At 40.6% G+C, this 20,309-nt stretch overlaps 1 protein-coding gene across 1 annotated transcript in view; it reads left to right on the forward strand.

The window, feature by feature from the left end:
* The first annotated feature begins 236 nt into the window (after positions 1 to 236).
* The window catches only part of SLC25A36 (solute carrier family 25 member 36), a 76,905-nt gene continuing 56,832 nt past the window's right edge, over positions 237 to 20,309 (forward strand). The window contains exon 1 of the mRNA XM_035888838.1: positions 237 to 399. Within this exon, the coding sequence (XP_035744731.1) occupies positions 237 to 399 (163 nt within the window). The remainder of the gene's footprint in view (positions 400 to 20,309) is intronic.

Below are 20,309 nucleotides of genomic sequence, written 5' to 3' on the forward strand. Positions count from 1 at the left end.
AAAAGATCTGAAGGTCCAGGTAGACAAGTTCATATGAACCAGCAGTGTGCTCCTGGATCAAAGAAAGCTAGTTTCAACCTGGGCTGTATTAGTGTAGCCATCAGGTCAAGGGAAGTGCTCAGTCCCTCAAGTTTGGCACTTGTGAGACCTCTCTGGGATACCATGTCCAGTACTGGGCTCTCCAGTGCAAGAAAGACATTGATATACTGGAATGAGTCCAGTGGGTGGCCACCAAGATGGATAGGGGGCTGGAGAACATGGTGCAAGAGGAGAGGCAGAAGTGGGCCTGTTCAGCCTACAAAAGAAAACGCTTGCGGGGAATCCTTACTGCTGTCTACAGCTACCTGATCAGAAAGTACAGAGAAGATGGAGCCAGAATCTTCTTGGAGGTGCACAATGGTAGGACGATAGGCAACAGACACAAGTTGGAACATGGGGAAGTGAGTAGATATAAAGAAAATATTTTTACCATGAAAGTGGTCAAATGCTGGTGCAGGCTGCCCAGGAGACTGTGAGATCTACTTCCCTCCTTGAAGGTGTTTAAGACTCAGATGGACATGTGCTGGCACAGCCTGATCTCATTAGACCTGCTTTGAGCAGGGAGTTGGACTAGATGACCTCTGGACGTCCCAACCCAAATTATTATATGATGATATGATTCCTAGATATAGAAAGAAATGCTGCAGGAAGCGGTTGACATCTAACCTGTGCATGGCTGGAAAATAACAGGAAGAAAAGCAATCTACGCAACTATGACCCTGTTGGTCTATCTTCAACAGGTTTTAAGACTTTAGGATACATTTTAAAGGCAAGAAATACTGAAGACCAAGTGATGAATGGACACTGAGATAATATCCCATATCAAATTACCAACAGCACATCCTTCAGATCATCCTAGTATTTTCTTTGATAAGAAATTCCAGGTAGTTTAGACCTGCTGTGTTTAAATAGCACTTTATGTTGGATGTTTTTCAGTCTGAGGAAAACATTTAGTACAGTAAGTATAAGCCAGTGAGGGATCTGATTAAAATAAAGAAGTAATAATTTGTGCCAAAAAAAGAAGGCTGAAAATTGGTTCCTAGCTGGTCTTTTCAAGTCTGAAATTGGGACTACCTCTCTCTTTAATATTTAATTTTGCCATTGCCATTAAAAAGATGCAGGAGGTAATATTTGTCAATGTCAAAGATGGGCCATGTTATCAATGTCAGAGAGGACTGAAATAACCTACAGAATGAAATGAAAGACCTTGTGGATGACAGCATAGGAACTGGATATTTAATTGCACAGCATACAAAGCCATGTATTTAAGGAATTGCAGCCAGCTGGAAATGACTGAGGAAAAAGATCTGGACATGCTGGCAAATCACCCGCACTCTGTGTGGTGAGTCAAAGGGGTATGATGCAGCTGCAAAAGAAATACAACACAACAAAAGGCTGTAATTTTTACCGACTCTTTTGATGTTTCTAGGTTACCTACCGGAGAGCGACCCTGAATACTGTACAGTTTTTCAGAACCAGCTTTTGAATTTTTAGAAACCTTTTCATTTCCCATACATAGAGAACAGCAAATGAAAAGTATATGTGTGTGCACAGAGGGAGAGCGATGGAAGAAGAGGAAAGACTGGGGAAACACGGAAACAAAAATATACTTTTTAGGGGTTGTGATTTTCTGTTTGAATAAACAGCCATTGATTCCAGAAATATGTCCAAAGACTGCTTTTGAAAGCTCTTGGCAACATCAGTTCCACTAAGTAAAGTACTACTACGGTAAGTGATTTTTGAGAGTATGAATGCAGGGATAGCAGGTGATGTCTCACCAGCTCCTCTTTCAGCAATGTTGTTATTTCTATGCTAGACCTACAGCAAAGTTTCTGCATGCTTGAAGTATTCAGCCAATGTTGTTCATAGGCTGTGAAAGCCAGAAGCAACAATTTTCTTAAATTGAATCATATTAGCAAGTTCTCTTATTCTGCTCTGATAGTTTCTTATTTTATTATTATATACATTATTAACTATGCTAGCAGCAGGACATAACAAATGCAAAATACTTGTTCAAGAACACTACTGTTTTCAGCAGGGAATAATTAAGAATACATTTCAATAACATTTAGGATTCTAATGAATAAAAGATAACTCATGCAGGCAACTCAGAGGCCTGCATAATTTTCTCCAAGGAGGTTAAAATGCATGATGAGTGCCTAATTCATAAGGAAGCACTTTTGGGTCATATATTTCAATAGCAGACAAGATGTGATCAAGGTTCAGGTAACATATAGGTTTGAAATGTCATCTTTCCTGCAGGAAGCCTTCAAAAGGATGTCAGAACTCTTCAGTGTAATTCACCTGAAAAGAAGAAAATACCTCTGAGAGGTGGAATTTTAGAGCTTCAGCACTTTGCAAACAGGACATGTATCAAAACCAGAAACTTTAATTCTCATTCATGGAAGCACTGATTGCATTTTCCCAGCTGGATCTGAGTTGGTAAACAAGCACTGAGCACAAGTGTGCTCCCATCTCCATAACAGCAACATAATGAAAGCAGTAAAGAATACGACCATCAAAATGGCTTTCTTTCAGACTCTCCGCCATTCCTCTAATTCTCCTAATCGCCAGATGCAACTATTTAGTTTTGTATTCCAAAATTGCCTTGATTTTACATCTTCTAAAAAAATAATAAAGGACAAAATGTGTTTATGTGGCTCAGCCCATTCAGGCAGCCTGTCTAAAATTTGTTTTAAACTTTGCTGTCTACAGCAAGTGAGGCTGTAACAGCATCGTCTTAATCCTCTTGGATTCCACACCACAATATTGTAACAGCCTGACTAGAAATTACTCCTACCTCTTTACTACTCTTCATTTCAACTGGTATTCTGCATGCATTTTGGGGGCAGGGGGCAAGATGGGGATTGTGGGGAGAGAAAATACAAAGAAAGCAAGTGCAAGGGCATTGATTGTACAGAACAGAGGCTTTAGATAACCAGGATTGAAAAGACAGGCATTTGTACGTGGATACACACACAGAGCTGCCCTTAAAACAGCAGATCTGAAAATTATCAGAAATTTCTAACAAACAAAGCACAAACAAGATTAGCTTGTTGGTTTGGGAGCTTTTAGATGCCTGCCTCTCAGTCACTTTGTCTGATAAAAGCAAATGCTGAAGTTGCTTTGTACTCTATTGGCATAGCCTCTTCCCTTACGCAACTCCAGCTGAATGTTTTTACCAAATTCTCAAAAACTCCTCTTAAAGCTCGAACCAAACCTAGAGGATTTAAATTTTTTTTTGGACAGGGTACAACTGCCTATCCCTACCAAGTAAGCGGACAGTAACGAGGACTCCCTGCGAAGTACTCTGGGGTTTTCAGATTGGCGTTAGCATCTGGGAGGTAACCAGGTACAGCCAGGCCTCTGGTGCAGACTGATGCTGTTCAGGGTTGGTGCAAGGCATGCAGAGGAAATAAGAGGCTTTGTGTGGCCCATTTTACTGCCTATAGAATGAGAACAAAGATTTTTCTGCCACTTTTTGTCAGTGTTGTACAAAATACTTTTCAACTCATAAATCTGCTTGCCTGGCAGCCTGCTCTGTCTGTATACAAGCAGAGATTGCAACTAACTAGTTTTGTTCCTATTCCAAGTTGGGATAAGCTACTACAGAGCTAGATTTAAGGCAACTTTATCCTTCTACCTGTATGCTGTTGCCAGGACTACAGAAGACAGACTGGATTTTGGCTAGGTTGGTTCCTATTAGTGCCAGGTCTTGCACTTGGGTCACAACAACCCCATGCAGCGCTACAGGCTTGGCAAAGAGTGGCTGGAAACCTGCTTGGCAGAGAAGGATCTGGGGGTTCTGGTCAATGGCCAGCTGAGTATGAGCCAGCAGTGTGCCCAGGTGGCCAAGAAGGCCAACAGCATCCTGGCTTGTATCAGAAATAGTGTGGCCAGGAGGATCAGGGAAGTCATCCTTCTCCTGTACTTGGCACTGGTGAGGCCACACCTCGAATACAGTGTTCAGTTTTGGGCCCCTTGCTACAAGAAGGACATTGAGGGGCTGGAGTGTGTCCAGAGAAGGGCAATGAAGCTGGTGAGGGGTCTGGAGCACAAGTCTTATGAAAAGCAGCTGAAGGAACTGGGGTTGTTCAGCCTGGAGAAGAGGAGGCTGAGGGGAGACATTATTGCCCTCTACAACTACCTGAAAGGAGGTTGTGGCCAGTTGGGTGTTGGCCTCTTCTCCCAAGAAAGAAGTGATAGGACGAGAGGAAATGGCCTCAAATTGCACCAGGGGAGGTTCAGATTGGATATTAGAAAAAAATTCTTCACTGGAAGGGTTATCAAGCACTGGAACAGGCTGCCCAGGGAAGTGGTGGAGTCCGCATTCCTGGAGGTATTCAAAAGACAGGTAGACATGGCACTTAGTGACCTGGTTTAGTAGTGGACAGGTACGGTTAGGCTCAATGATCTTAAAGGTCTTTTCCAACCACATGACTCTATGATTCTGACGGATGGGCACAATGAAAGCTCTTCTGCCCCTCTGGGTGTTTCTTTCCCCTTCAGCACATCTCCCTTCCTAAAGCAAGTCCTTTCCCTTAGCCCACTACCGTGTCACATGTAAATAGCTTGTTTTCTTTTGTTTTATTCTTGCCACCCCATTTCTTTCTCTTTCAACCCAGTTTCTTCATCCTATTATGAGGGAGACTAAATTTCTGTGTCCAATTCTGCAAGCTGTATTTTTCTAAAAGATTACAAAGATTTATGACATCCATGGGCAAGTGATGTGAATTTAAGCTACTGATCTCCTGGTTCCAAGGGCCTCCAGATTTCTAGACCTAGGTGATACATTTCTAAACTTTTCAAGCTTTCATGGATTTAGAGCAAAACTCAGAAACATTATCAGAGCAAATTCTATGTTTAAAAGCCAGAAAGCAAGCCAAAATGGACCTACTAGCATTAGTTGTAAACCCTCAATTGACATGTTTGTTTAAAGTCAGTATTCTAGGCACTGCTTGGCCACAGGAGATGTAATTAAAATAGTGTTTGTGACAAGGAAAACAAAACCCTAGAAGTTGGTCTCCCTTACCCACACTCACTAACTGCAATGATTTAGTCCAAGGAATATGTGGTGATGCTTTTACAACAGAGCTTTGGAGGGTATTTTTTAAAAAGCAAGCATGTGGTGGAGACATATCAGATGATTCGACCTTGTAATATTCTCTGATTTCCACCAGCCAGACTTTGCAACCAGCAGCAGGGCATCAGCTGGCAGCTCGAAGTTCATATTCAAAAGGCCGAGGTACATCTTGCAAGCCATCTGTGGCCTGGTCTCGGGGGGACAGAAAACACACAGGAGTGCTTTGAATTCTAATGTGTGCATTGACTTTCAGTGCCCTCTGCACTGGCACCCTATTTCCCTTCACGCTCAATGTCATTTACTTCATACTTGCAAATACAGCTAAGGATCTATGCTAAGTCATCACCTAGCTTCGGCAGGGTGCTTTGTAATATCCTGACCATATAATCTGCAACTGTCCCTTTTCTTCCCATTCTCTCAGCAGTTTTTTGCTTGGAAATGAGAATCTAATGAGGATGAGGAAAGAGCCTCTTTGCTAAAAATGGAGTTAGGCACCAAATAGCATTTCTCTAGTTTCTGAGAAATGCTTTACAGCACAGATCTTGAGACATTGGATACCAGAGGCCCAGCAATAACTTACTTGATGTGTCCATCTTTTCATTGACTAACCTAGGGAAATCATGTGAGATTTGCCACTCACTGACTATTTCCTGGAGATGTTTTTATGGCAAGTTGTTACTACCGCTAAATATTCTGCAAAACCCAAACAGGGGAAGGATGACAAGAGAGAAAGGTTCCACTACAAGCAGAATAATCATGTCTGACTTACCATGGTGCAAATGAAGTCAGTATTTGGCCCTAAGCCTCTCTCTTAAGTCTAAATGTCTTTCTGAAAACAGCAGTTACAGTACTTTCCAGCAAATTAGGCAACATTCCAGGGGTATACTTGGGTTTACTGGAAATGATCCTTTAATTCATGGCAAATGAAGGACTAAAAATTATGATCAGGTCAAGAGACAGAAGGTCTGAGGTGCACTTCAGAATGTAGATCAATAGTCAGAAAAATTCAAAATAGACTCCCAGCTAAGTGTCAGTGCTGATTTTCCTCATGAAATGAATAAAGTGCTGCTCTATTGGCAACCTCATTATTCACTACTTAGCAGAAGCAGTAATGACTTTAGGCAAATATGAATATTGAACCTGAAAGGTCCTAGCACCATAAGCAGGAAATGAGCATAAATGACAGTTGTGTTATGTCGTGGCCCCTGAGAGGGCCAACAGAGCAGAAAACAGGAACTCCGAATTTGAGCAAATTGTTCTTCTATAGCAGAGCTGCTCTGAGAGTAAGGGGATGGAAAGTGGAGCAGAAAAACCCCTGCGAAGTTCCTTTTCTTGTTTATTGTGTCCTTCTTTCTTTGAGAGAGTAGGGGCCCTGTGAACGTGACACATTTCTAGTGATGTGGAGGGGTGGATGGGTCGCATAGACTCCTACTTCCCTACTACACTACTGATGGGGAAGATCATGAACCACAGCTTCCTCCATAGGAATGCTAAGCTAAGCAAGAAGTAGAGTATGGGAAACACACAGAGGAAGTCTGCATGAAACACGCTGCTGTATATAACTGCAAATTGTATTTCATCATCCAATGACCCCTATTTCAACAGCCTGAATAGCTATCTAGGCAGAGCTCAGTTATTCCGAGGGACCACTCTGGTGCTCACTCTGGTTCTGACAGGTCAGAGTGGGTTCAAAGAACAGATCAGACTAAATTTTGCTGTCCCAAAATCCCTTTCAGCAGCAAAACCTCAGTGCTGTGATAAAGCAGGTTTGGGGTGGCAGTGAGACAAGGCCAATGGTATCTTGTGGAACAGAAATGATCAGTAGGGTTTAAGAGGAAAGGGATAATGACAACAAGTCAGATCTCGGGATAAGCCTGAGGACAGCTGTGAACTGCAGAGTCAGTCAGTAAGGTTTCAGACGAGACCTCTCATATCAGCAAGCTTTAGGGGCTTTGTAGACAGCTTTGAAAGACCTGCGCATAAGATGACTGCTTCTCCTGGAGATCCAGCTCCTTGCTCTCCATTGCCAGTTCGGCGAGGAACAACAACAGCTCCACCAGCAATGCTCTGAGAGGAGCTGGGGCTTGCTCTGTAGGCTGAGAAAGAAATGGGGCTAGGAGGAAAATACCTGCCCATTTCCCTTTCCCTCAGCAGGGACAAGGACTGTTTGTCTGGTTTGTGCTAATCCCAGTCTCCTTCAGTACAGGTACAAGAGACAATCTCCCACCACCCTACACTGCCAGCTTCTTTGCTAGTACTTTAAATTGTTGAAGTGGTAAATTACCCAGCCTGATAACCTCTTCCCAAAAGGGGAAGCCACTCTGCTGTGTTTCAACCAAGAAAAACATTTCTCAGGAAGATGAGAATGTAAGTAACAGTCATTCTTTTTCAAGACTAGACGAAGGAGGAACCAGGGTCTTTGTGAGAAAGTTGGCTCTGGAAGACAGATATAGAAATGTCCTATTGCACGATGGATATTTTAATGAGCTGTATCACATGTGTATAAAAGAGATGTCAGAATAAATTAGGCAGGGCATACTGGTACTTTTATAAAGAAAACAAAGGCACAATTGTCCTTTTCCCTCAAGGAAAAAGAATAGACGAAGTGGTAACTTGCACTTGAGGCAGGTAATGAATGTCTCACCATAACAAGGTGCAGTCTGTTTAAAAGATTATGTACACAAGTGCTTTCTCCTACTCCTGAAAGCTTAGAAAAAGCTAATAAAATTACATGATGTTATGAAGTTTAAGAATAGCTATGGCTATGGTTAAGGGATACTGCTGCTATTTAAAGTGGATGTGCATGATTAAAAACATTTTAGAGCTCCCAGATTCTCAGATCTCTCTGCAGGGTAAATGCCACCTTTGCAGTGATGAAGCAGTAGTTTGCCATCTTGAACAATTGTCTTAAGCAGTTGCTTAGGAAGCCATTTCAATCAATTGGCTCTAACATTTCAATCATCACCTAGAGTTTGAATAAAATTATCCTTAAAACTTTCCCATAAAAGTGGTCATTTAGGAAGAATTCATAGCTTTTTGGATGTGGCGCCTAGTGCAGGCTGCAGTGTAACAAGATAGCAGGCTTCAATTAATTAGGTTCTTTGGACCCTACTAAGACTTGCCATGATTCTTTTCGCAGATCATCTGGGGGTCCTTACAGTTCTAATACTATCTAGTTTTCTTAAATGCCCCTGGCACCTTTGAAATGAGTGTGATTGGAATAAACTGAGATCTATCTCACTATTTGTTATACTTAATTGCTGTCTGTCCTCTGAATACTCCACAAAGGGCTGGATGAAAGGCCAATTTCTTCTTTAATGAGACGAGTTTGCATAGATGGGAACCCAGAAAAGGAAGCAAGAACTGGAATTCCATCTATTTTCCTTACTATTTCTCTTCTCTGAAGTAGAAAAAATATTTTTTAGGATTTGGCAAATCTATGGACACCTAACGGAATTCATAATTATCAGACAAGGGAAGGTGAGGAAAAGTGTTTTCCGAGGCCCTCTGTAACACGCTGGGATTTCATTGTAAAATAAATGCTGTTCACAAAACAACCCTATTTAATGTTCAATGCTGTAAGCAGCTGTGAAGAAGCATTTCTAGAATTAAATGATGCAGCATGGAAAGGCTTAAAATTACTATTTACTGTAAACATATAATGAAGAATCAAGCAGTCAGTGTTTGTTTTTCAGCTTCTGACAGGTGAGTTTTTTTCACAGGGATAAATAGGCATCTTCAAAAACAGTAGGTTTGAAGCAGTAGAGATTTTATTTGTTCTTAGTTAGTTTGGGTTTTGTTGCTTTTTTGTTTTTTGGTTTTTTATTGGGTTTTTTTCTAATGTGGTTAGGAGGACTCATGCGTCTTCCAAGGTAGCTAAACTTTGTGAATGAAGGTCAGTTGCCAACTTGGGGAAAAGGATCTCAAAAAAGTAAAATTACTTTGATTTAAAACAAATGCTTGCACCTAAGTCATTCAACTTGGACCTCAACCATGAAGATTGGAAAGACTGGATTTAAACCAGTTTAAAATTTGCAGACGACACCAAACTGGGTGGAAGTGTCAATCTGCTTGAGGGGAGGAGGGCTCTGCAGAGAGACCTGGACAGGCTGGATCGATGGGCCGAGGCCAACTGTATGAGGTTCAACGAGGCCAAGTGCCAGGTCCTGCACTTTGGTCACAACAACCCCATGCAGCGCTACAGGCTCGGGGAAGAGTGGCTGGAAAGCTGCCTGGTGGAAAAGGACCTGGGGGTACTGGTTGACAGCCAGCTGAATATGAGCCAGCAGTGTGCCCAGGTGGCCAAGAAGGCCAATGGCATCCTGGCTTGTATCAGAAATAGTGTGACCAGTAGGAGTAGGGAAGTGATAGTGCCCCTGTACTCGGTGCTGGAGAGGCCGCACCTTGAATACTGTGTTCAGTTTTGGGCCCCTCACTATAAGAAAGATGTTGTGTTGCTGGAACATGTCCAGAGGAGAGCAACCAAGCTGGTGAGGGGTCTGGAACACAAGTCTTATGAGGAGCAGCTGAGGGGACTGGGGTTGTTTGGTTTGAAGCTGCGCCAGGGCATGTTTAGGCTAGACATTAGGAAAAACTTCTTCCTCACCGAAAGGGTTGTCAGGCTCTGGAATGGGCTGCCCAGGGAGGTGGTAGAGTCCTCATCCCTGGAGGTATTTAAAAGAAGGATAGATGAGGTGCTTAGGGACATGGTTTAGTGGTGGGATGGCAGGGTTAGGTTAAAGGTTGGACTCGATCTCAAAGGTCTTTTCCAACCAAAATGATTCTATGATTTTATGATTCTAAACTTGAAGTTTAAAGAACTATATTCTAATCAGGATCCAAACGTTGTGGAGAGCTCCCTTAACACTGCCTTCTAACACAACACCAGGCTTGGAGGACAGTGCTACTGCGTAACAGCAAACCTTACATAACGCCTCCCGTGTCCATCATGCCCGAGACCAGTAAAGATGTTAGCGCTCCCATAGAAAAGCACTGAACACTAAGGAATACATAAGGAGAACTTAACTGAGCAATTAGTCCTCCCATACAACAAAACTGCCTTTCTAGTTATGCAACACATCCTGCCCTGTTGCTTGAAGTTGCATTGGATTCTCTCATGCGAACAGTTCATTATTTCCCTCCCATTACTCAGTGTGAGTAAAATTAAATTAGAAGTATAACATTAACTGGCTTGAGATAAAAATCTCAGCTCTTCCAAGTGCCACAACTAGAGCCTGTTGTATTTCAAGCCTGGGGAAAATGAATAATGAATTTCAATAGCATTAACATAGGCAGAAGGACCTGTCACAACCACCCGCACTGATTCTCAAAAGCAACTTTCCTCTGCCAAACACTTACATATTCTCAGACCAACAAAAAAATTAAAGGGGAAACTGAAGCAGCTGAAGAACACTCCCAAATTCTGTCTGATTCTTATTTGGTTGCAAGTGAAAACCCTTGTCACAATATGGCACTGAACTGTCCTCAGAAATGTTAGATGGAGGTGTCATTTCAAAATAGATTGAGGGAGGCTGCTCTGCAAGAAGCTGTTGGTTTTATGGGATCTGATTTAGTGTTGTGAGAAGAAAGTGTTGCAGATATTGGCCTGTGTTCAATTTAAAAGGGGAAACACAAGAACTGTAACTATTTTAGCTAAGGGAAAGCTATAGTAAACTGTAACTTCTAAAAGTAGTTGTTTGTATGATGTCTCAGGGGGAACCTTGCTGTTTGCTTCAACCCTACTGAGCAGAGTGTTTAAAAAATGAAAAAGAAATGCATGGGAAAGAATTCCCCCCAGCCTCCAGGTCCCTTTGTAATTGCCTACGCTTGCACGTAAATTGCAGGCTTTTTGAAGGTCACGGCATGGAAATTACTAAATGGGGCTGCTTATGTGGTCTCCTAAAAACCAGTGTACATCACCATTGTTTCATCTGTGTTGTCTCCTTTGCACACCAGGTGCTTTTCAGGTATGCTTAAAAAAAAAATATCAAGCAACCCCACCCCATCTCTCACTGTTTCAGTGGACATCTCATCACTTTTTCTGTGTCTTTCTTAAATGCACAAACAAAATATGCCGTAAATAGGAACGGGGCAACCTTTTGCGTTTTTAGTATGTGGCAAGTCCAGAAACACTTGGCATTTTGAAAAATCTCCCTGATATCTAAAGATTGCCTGCCCTGCCTCCCTGTGGTTAGTGCCCTCCATAGCACATCACAGGGCTGAAGAGCCCAACGTGTCCTGTGAACCCCTGCCAGGTTCAAAGCAAAACACCTCCTGCAAGGCTCGCCCCACCAGCTTTTTTAAAAAGTTGCTGTTTAATCTCCTCTGCTCTGTACAGACAGCCCGTGATTTCTTTGTGGATTCTCTTTAAGGAGGGCTGGCTTAGCAGGATCCGGTGCTGGCTAGGTAGGACTTGTACTGAGCTAATAGCCTCTCGGAAGGGCAGACACCTAGCACGGCAAACAAGCTGCTAGGCCTATAAATGGAAATTACTTATGTGACCGCATTTGTGGTCCCCTGCAACCACTTCATGCATCGTCAAAGCTCCATCTGCGTCCTCTCCTTTACACACTAGCTAGCGCTCAGCTGTGCATAAAAGAAACACCACCACCCCCCAATTTGTAAAGAGCTCTCTAGACACAGCTCCCAACTCTATGCTGGCATGGCCCTGCCGAGGCGTTGAGTAGTGGACAGCTTGCCAGCAGCTCAGCAACTCATTGCTCTGACTTGTTTAAGCCTGAAAATGTTTTGGAATAAGCAAAAAGGAATTCTGTGTGCTGTGGAAGCCAAAAGCATCATCAGTGGCAAACTAGTATGTCACTAATCCTGGAGTTTTTCTAATGCCTTTCTCATTAGGAAGAGATATTAAAAAATACCAAGTAAAGACACATTCTACTGTAAATGACCTGAACTCTGAGCTCAACTAACTGAATTAAAATTATTCTAAATTAACATGTTAATCTCACAGACTGGGGCTTTTCAAAGGAAGCTTTTCTAAATCTCTTGGCCAGAATTTGGAGAAACTTCTCTTTTTCCACTCTAAAGCCTGATCATAACACTGGTGTAGTAGGCTGGTTTGTTTTCTGGAGTAGGTTAAAGGGGATTTGTTATTATTAGACTTTCCTTTTGTTTTACAACAGCTTTAATGAAATTACTATGAATACTGAAACACTTTGCTTGGACACTTTAGAACAATTTTCATTATTTGCATAAAATAATCACTTGTATTTAGAACATTTTCAAAGCTCACTAATTATGTTGGATCACTGACCCTTGAAGCGTAGCTCACAAAGTGTGATGATCTATGCAGCTGAATTTTCAGTGTTTAAATACGGCTTTTAATATTTTTAATAGCTCTTGCAAGGTCTGAGCCGAGTTTTACTTCTCTCCGCCACTAGAGGGCGAGATGTTGCCATAGAACTGCAGAACAAAAGAACAAAAGCTGTGTACACGTGAATTTTAAAAGTACATCAACTTTCCTGAACACAAGAGGATTACACAGATGAGAAAAGGAAAAAATATAGTTCCCAAAAGTTAGATAATACTAAATAGTTAATAGTGGTACAGAAAAAAAACCAAAAACCTGAAGTATCTTGCGAAACCATATAACCTCTTCTTTAGCCTGAGATCCTATATCTGCATTTTCCGATTTTCTGTAGACTTAAACTAGAACAAAATTCTTCTGTAGCTACAAATAAATAGCAATGCCCTGTGGGATGTATGTTTTGCCTGAACTTCAGGAAAATAGTTTTAGTATACTATTTTTTGTTCTTCGGTGATGAATTAATGCCTAAAATATCAATAGGTCATGAATAAACAAATCTTCTATGCACAATCTCTATCTGTTAATACAGTGCAGTGAGTCTAAATCAGATTTGCACAGCTGTAAGGAAATTGCTTTTTCCCCCTATGTTTTTATTAAGTATTTGCTTAAAGGCCACAATAAATGAAGAAAGGCTTATTCCTCCCTCCAGACTTTTTTGCCCACCCCAGTAATTGGACAACCTGACCTTCACCAAGCATCACCTTCAAGGGTTCTCTCACCACTGCAATCTGAGAATTACTGTCCTCTGAACAAGCACTTTAAGGTTCTAACACTTTGTGAATGTCATATTGGTTTTGATATTTGGGCACATTTTGATGGACCTGTGCTGACACCAGCTTGCTTATTCTACAGCACAGTCCTTTCCCACATAGGAGCTATCAGCCAGCTACTTGCTGTGAGATACAGGTGTCATTAGGATCACCATTTTCGGGTCTTTCCCAGAGACCATTTTCCAGTGGTTTGCCATTTTAAACTGCAGTTAAAAGCACAACTCTCCTAGAAGACCCCCAGGGAAAAGGCAAGCAACAGGACTGTGTCACACATAGGTCTAAAGCACCCTCAGGCCCAAAGAGTGACATGGAGCCAAGAGGTACACTCAGCACAGGGGGATGCATTCTGTTACTGGTCAGGTCTTTCTCTCGCATTGATGATCCTTCCCAGACAGAGATTTTTTAAGGGCCTATATGTCACTTCCAGAGAGATAATTTAATATTAACTCCAAGAATTAATCATACATACAATTCCTGGGGAAAACTGTTACCTCTGCTTTTATAATATTCTGGATAAATAATAAATGGCACTCAAAATTGCTGCAAAAAGTAGCAAGTTGCAGAAACTTCTTAAAAACAAAGAAACATTAGCTCACACAGTAATATCCTTACTGAACGGCTCTTTCACAATTTAATAGGAAATGAATGAAACATGGCATTTTTACAGTACATTACCTCCAGCACTGACTGGGTTTGAGTTTGTTTTTGATTAAAAAACAAGCACAAAATGACAATATTTCTTGGACTTCATAACAATTATCTAGAAACTGACTGATTGCTACAGAAGGGCTTGGACGTCACAGCAAGGAGCACAGTCAGAGAGCTGCAATGGAACAGGGAGAGCTGAAACACCTAACAATACTGACAAGTCTCAGTGGCAAATCTACTTTCTAGATAGAGTAAGTCTGCTTTACCTCAAAGCAAAGCAGCCAGTTCCTACCTATTTGTTTACATATTTCACCTAAATTTTCGTTTGTTAACCTGAACTCTGAAGCAGAAAATGTGAATGAAGACTGAAAAGTGAATTATAAGGATCTAAGTGTTTATTTTCAAATAACATAATTAAAAATAAATGAGAATGATTAGAAGTGCCACTCTCAAACAGTCTGTAATCTGAATCTGTCTAGTATCCAAATAAGATCAAGGGACTGCTTCAGTGTTTTGTATAAGTGCTTGAGGACCCAGTAAAGACATTAAAATATCTATATATGCTCCTTAGCCCCTTTATGTAGCTAGTAGAAAAATAAAACAGACTTTCTATGTAGGACCAGTTATACCATTAGTGTAGATGGTGCAACTGGGAGCAGACACAGACGAACTACAGCGAAAGACATAAATAGAAACAAGGAGTGGAAAGAATGTTCTTTCCTGCCTTGCCATTCAGTGACCTGTGACAGCATTTTGTTGAAATCAACAATGAGGCTTGGCAATGGTGTCTGAAGATAAGTGATAACTGGACAAGGAACAAGGCGTAAGAATACTGCAGCCAAAACAAGTCATCCACAAGTCATCCAGGACCCTGAGTATTTTTAACAGAGGTACTTACCATCTTGTAGAGTAAGAAAGATTCTTTTATTTGTTCTGTAATAACCCCTGAAGTCCAAAGACTAAATTCTTGCAAACTTACCATCTGTTTTTCAAACAGGTTTGCTTTTTTAATTCATGTAACAGATCCTTTAAATACACACCCATATTTATAGATACATATATCGCAAAATCTTCTAAACCTTTCATAACTAAAACATCTGGCTGTCCTAAATGAAAAAAATTGATACAGTAAAGGAGCCAAACAATTAGCTGTTGGGATTCCAGGTGGAACTGGGAACACACAGAGTAGTTACTTTAAGTGTTTCCTGTGCAAATTTATCTCTACAAAATCAAATTGCCCTTTTTTAAAGCTCTCTTGTTCCCATGCACACACCACTGGCAATGAGGAGACACACCTCTTCAGTGAAAGTTTAGTACCTATGGCAAGAGGAAGGAAGTATGCAGGATCTTGTTGCTATGACCTATATCCACCCACCAGCTATGCACATATAAGAACATATAGTGCATACTTCATAAGAGACAGATGCAAAAATCAGCCTATCTAAAAGCAAGCTTTAAATTATAAAAGGCACATGAAGTAAATAATGTTCAGACAACATCTCATGCTGAAGACTAGAATGTTCTCGATCCTTTTATGGGTAACTCAAAATAGAAAGATAAGAGCAGGAGCTCTTCTCACAGTATACCCCAAAGGCCACAGATCTTTCCAGGCCAGTCCCAGGTTTTCTAAAAGCACAAAAACCAAGAGAGAATTGGGATGAACTCACCTAGCTCACCATGGGGCACTGGACCTCTGAGGAGCCTACTTCTTGCCTTTAATTCTGCTGGACTGGAGTGAATTCACACCACTCCAAATCACTGCTGCAGATACTGTCCTTGAAGGAGCCTAATGAAGTAAAAGGAAGTGTGTTACAGAAATTAGTATACAGGCAGATTAAAAGTCCAGATTTCTAAAATTTGTTTACACAATCTAAACATAACTTGCTTTCTAGTCTTGATTTATTTCTGGCTGTGGTTTGCTCGGCCTTTGGTTTAACTCGTCATGCTTCAGTTCACCAGTCTGTAAAGCAGTTTTTTAAAATGCATCATAGCGAGGTTTGGTAAGCACTCAGCTACTTTGAGAAAAGGCTGCAGTCTTAATTAAAAGTAGTGTTCTTGCGCACATCTTTCTTGGAATATTCAAAGGGTCCATTCTTTCATGGAGTTTCTACCACTGTAAGAGGAAGGAGGGAACTGAAACCACTGAAGTAACAGTTCAAATAATTGAAAATCAGAGTTAGAAATTTAGTACTGATGTTGAAACCTGGATAAACTTGTTCATGTTCCAAATCCAATTTTCAGGAGATGAATTGCCTCCACTGCAGTTAGCATTAATGTGTGGCATTTTGGTAGTATCAAAAGGTGGAGAAATACTTGAGTGAAAATGTGAATTCACCTATATTTTCACCTCAAAAAGAGTTCTCCCCAGATGAAGGTAAGCCAATAAATACTTATGGGTAGAAGTGAAATAGTCAGAAGTCAGTGACACAATTGGTAACTCAATACATTGTCACCTATCCTGGAAATTTTTCCTACATTGCTACCTAAAACCATTTTTCATGATCTTAAGACTTGAGTACTCACTGAATAGTTTCTTCATTCCTTTTCTATAATCAATATAAAAGCAACACAGGGATTTTAGTCATTAGTCTAAATTTCCTTTCTTAAACTTCTAGTTTCTTTGTGTCCCCACATGTTCTACGTGGACTTTGAAGACATAAAAGCAAATCCAGAGCTGCAGATAAAGTGAAATCTTTCTCCTTTCTCCATCCTAAAAACAGGAAAAAAAGATAGCACAAAGAATTCTAACATAAATAAAAGTATAGCATCTGAAAAAATGATAGAAGAATTGTGAATACATAACAGTAAAAAAATCTGTTTATAGTAGTCATTAGAAGGTCTATCTTAGGGCCTAAGATAAGAAAACATCTACCAGTTTTTACTCAGTCAAACTGTACCATCAGTTTTTCAAGCAAAACTTCTAATATCCTTTCAGAGGAAATGTTGCTGCAGAAAAGTCTCTCAGTAATCACTGGTTTGTAATTGTGGAATCCTTACTAGAATCTGTGTAGGCAGACTGGAGGCGTAGCTCAAACCCTGAAAGACTGTTAGCCACGATTAAAATCATCATATGGAACACGTATCTTTGGAAAGTAGGAAGGGAAGTAATAATTGATCTTCCAGATTTGTATCAAGAATTAGGATGTGAATCGAGACTTTATTTCATAGAGATATGCATTGATCTAAGCTCAATGGAAACTGGACTGGAACTGATACAGAAGCTCCCTCATGTCTTCACTGGGCAGGCAACTGGCATAATAGAGTGGGTTAGAATGAAGTTTTAGGTGTGGGCAATATAGGTAGGAGAAAGACTGGATTGAGGTGAAGTCCTGTTAAGTAAATTTTTCTGTTTAAATTGTCTTCCTGTGGTAATGGTAAAAAATAAAACACATCTGTGACAATAAGAAGTATGTTACTCCCATGAAAGAGTCAAACAGGTTTCAGAAGTTGCTAAACAACAGACCCTGCGTTGATAAAAACAAATGGGATTTCTTTCTCTTTACAAAGCAGCATTTCTAGAATAATTCCCCTACCAATGCTTTTGTGAGTGATGCTCTGAACAAACTGGTCCTAACAGGTTCTTCCTTGTTCAGATGGCCTACACTGAGCTTCTCTGGCAACGAGATTGAATGAATCTTTTAATAAAACACTTGTTGTTATAATACACTGACAGATTTCTCAAACTGCTGGTACTAAGCTCCTTTCTAGTCTATTTATTATACCTACATCAGAGTGATAATTGATCCACAGCTCCATCAAGACAGACTCTGCAAACAGACATGACTTGCAGCTTTAGTTGTCCGGGGTCCAGTTCTTTACACTAAGAGTGCTGGATGCTACTTCAACATCACAAAACAGCCATAAACCTAGACGTCCTGTTTATGTGGGATATACTTTCACCCAAAAGCATCTGCTATCTTTCAGATATCTTATCAGATGGACTGTCCCGCAGGGAAATAGTGAGATAAAAAATGTGTCTCACCACTGGCACTCAGGAAGAACCAGTCACTTCGAGGACAGTAACAATGCAGCTGCTATTTCATCTCCTCCTGCCAGTTACTGATGGAAGGGCCTATCATACACAAGGCATAACTTCTGCCTAATTCAATCTGAGTAAGTCTTTAGATGCATTTTTGCTTTCTATATCTGAATAGAAGGAAATAAAGCTGTGTGAACAACTGTTTTTACAGGACTCTGACTTCTGAACAAAATATAAAGAAGAATAAGGTGGAAAATATTTTATTTTGAAAAAACCCAACATTTTAAAAGTATAATTTTGCTGCTATATAAATCCTTGCTTTGCCCACATCTTAAGTACAGCATGCAGTTCTGGTGTCTGCATCCCAAAGACACAGACGAATTAAGAGAAGATAAATAAAAGGGAAACCAAACAGCTCAAAAGGATGCGTGGTACTGTTTCCTAGATGTGCATAATATCCTAGAGCTTCACTGTTCTTTTACAGTTTTTACAAGCAATACCACAGTCCTCTGTTCTTCAAAAGGGCAGGTAGGACTGTTTATTATGTTACTGGATAAAAGGAAAGCATTCCCACAAGCATAAGATTGACTTTATATTTTAACTTTGCTAATTCCTTCCTTTTCTCTGTCCTATTTGTTTTTACGTGATTTTCCTAATGTATCATATCTAAGAATGGTGACTGATAAATGTCTGCCTGTGAGCGATTCAAATTAGTGTGGTTGCTTCCTGAAATTTAGATGATTTTATTAGCTTAAATATATTAAAAAGAGCAGGGGCGTGGCCTAAAACTCTTCCTACTCAGTCTCCCTGAGAGTGTTTTCTCTTCTGGGGAAGTTGAGGAGCACATGCCTCAAACTTTACTTCCTCCATGTTTCTTTGTGAAGAAATCAAAGCAAAATGAATGGAAGTTGTCTATACACAATTCTTTCAAACATGCAAAATAAACAGAAACCTCAGATGGTTTGTTCTAATACACATAATCTACTCTACTTTCATAGAGGGAGGCGTAATAAAAATGTTGGAGTAATGTGATTTTTTCCCCTTGAACTAAGTGTCCCTTTTGCTTCTGTTTCCAAATAACAGCATTTAATGACTCAGATCGAAAAAGGACAGAAGAATACAACTGATTGGAGTGGCAGCCACTCCCATGGAAGTGATACTGAGTGTCACTGATTTGATTTTGAATAGACTTGTCTCACTTTCTCTAGAACATGCATTTTGCATGTTCCCACATAGTTGAGGAAATCTGACTCCACTTTCAAGAAGCTGGATATAAGAAATCAAAAATTCACCTGCACAGAAGTCAACGCTGTCTAGGTAAGTGTGAGGTCCAGTTCCAAGACATTCTCAAAGGCTCACACTGGCAGCACTACCAGCTGCTGTTTCTATTCTTCCATACTGCACCGAAGTATGGTGCATGCTTTCCTCGGTGCTGGCATGAACCCTTCACTGATGAATGTTTTTCACAGAAAGGAACTGTTCTGCCAAAGTTATAACCTTTCTTAAAGACACATTTATTTCACTTTAAGAAAAAAAAAAATTACAGGTAAGTATGAGAACCAAGACAGGCCTGATTACCTCTGAAGGTCACATAAGCGATTTTCTTGAGCCAAAAGTGGTGGCTACAATAAATTAAAGTATCAGTAAGGTTTTAGGGTCTGTATCAATGAAGCAAGAAAACAAAATGCTGAGAAGTTGTCAAGTGAATTGTCCAGAGATTCTCCAGCCAGGACTGGATTTATGAACGCTAGAGGAAATTTTGCTGTCCCTTAGGCAACAGCTCAGGTGCAAGAAGTGAAGCATGAAATCTAATTATCCTGAGCTTGCAGGGCCCATAGCATCAGTCATAAAATTATCCAGCCTTTTTGAATATTTATCGTCCTAACGGGATTCATTAATTCCAGTGACTTCATTTTTAAGCCCCCCCTTCAACAGTACCCAAATTCATCTGCACAGCTATGTGTGACACAAGTAGGCCAAATTCACCACTGTGAACTGGGCATAACTTCCAAAGTTAGTAGAGATCTGCAACAGCTGGGAATGTGGCTCACTAACTGTCCTACATTAATTTAAAGTAATTTTAGAAAATAGATCTGACACTATTGAAAAAGGAACTTAAACATTTTCAGGGTTGGTTGGTTTGTGGGGTTTTTTTCCTAATATGTTAGCTTTCTCTACCTCATGGGAAGAGGATCAACACTGATCCTACTCCAAGATGAAAGTGTTTCAACGCAAAGACCTGTGCATCACATCTGAATTAAGCAAATCACTTAAATGGGCATCACTGCACGGAGTACTAAATGCACACTGGCTACTCTCATATGGTATTGCAACTGTGAGGCCAGCTTCAGCAAAACAGTAGCTGAACATCACAACTTCAACATCTGGGGACTCTGGAAACTACTGCAAAGGAAGTTAAGAAGGTTCGGGGTTGCACACACACCTTGTTTATTTCAAAGTCCAAAG

The sequence above is a fragment of the Egretta garzetta genome, unplaced genomic scaffold, assembly GCF_000687185.1.
Source record: "Egretta garzetta isolate BGI_Z169 unplaced genomic scaffold, ASM68718v1 scaffold161, whole genome shotgun sequence".
Lineage (NCBI taxonomy): Eukaryota > Metazoa > Chordata > Aves > Pelecaniformes > Ardeidae > Egretta > Egretta garzetta.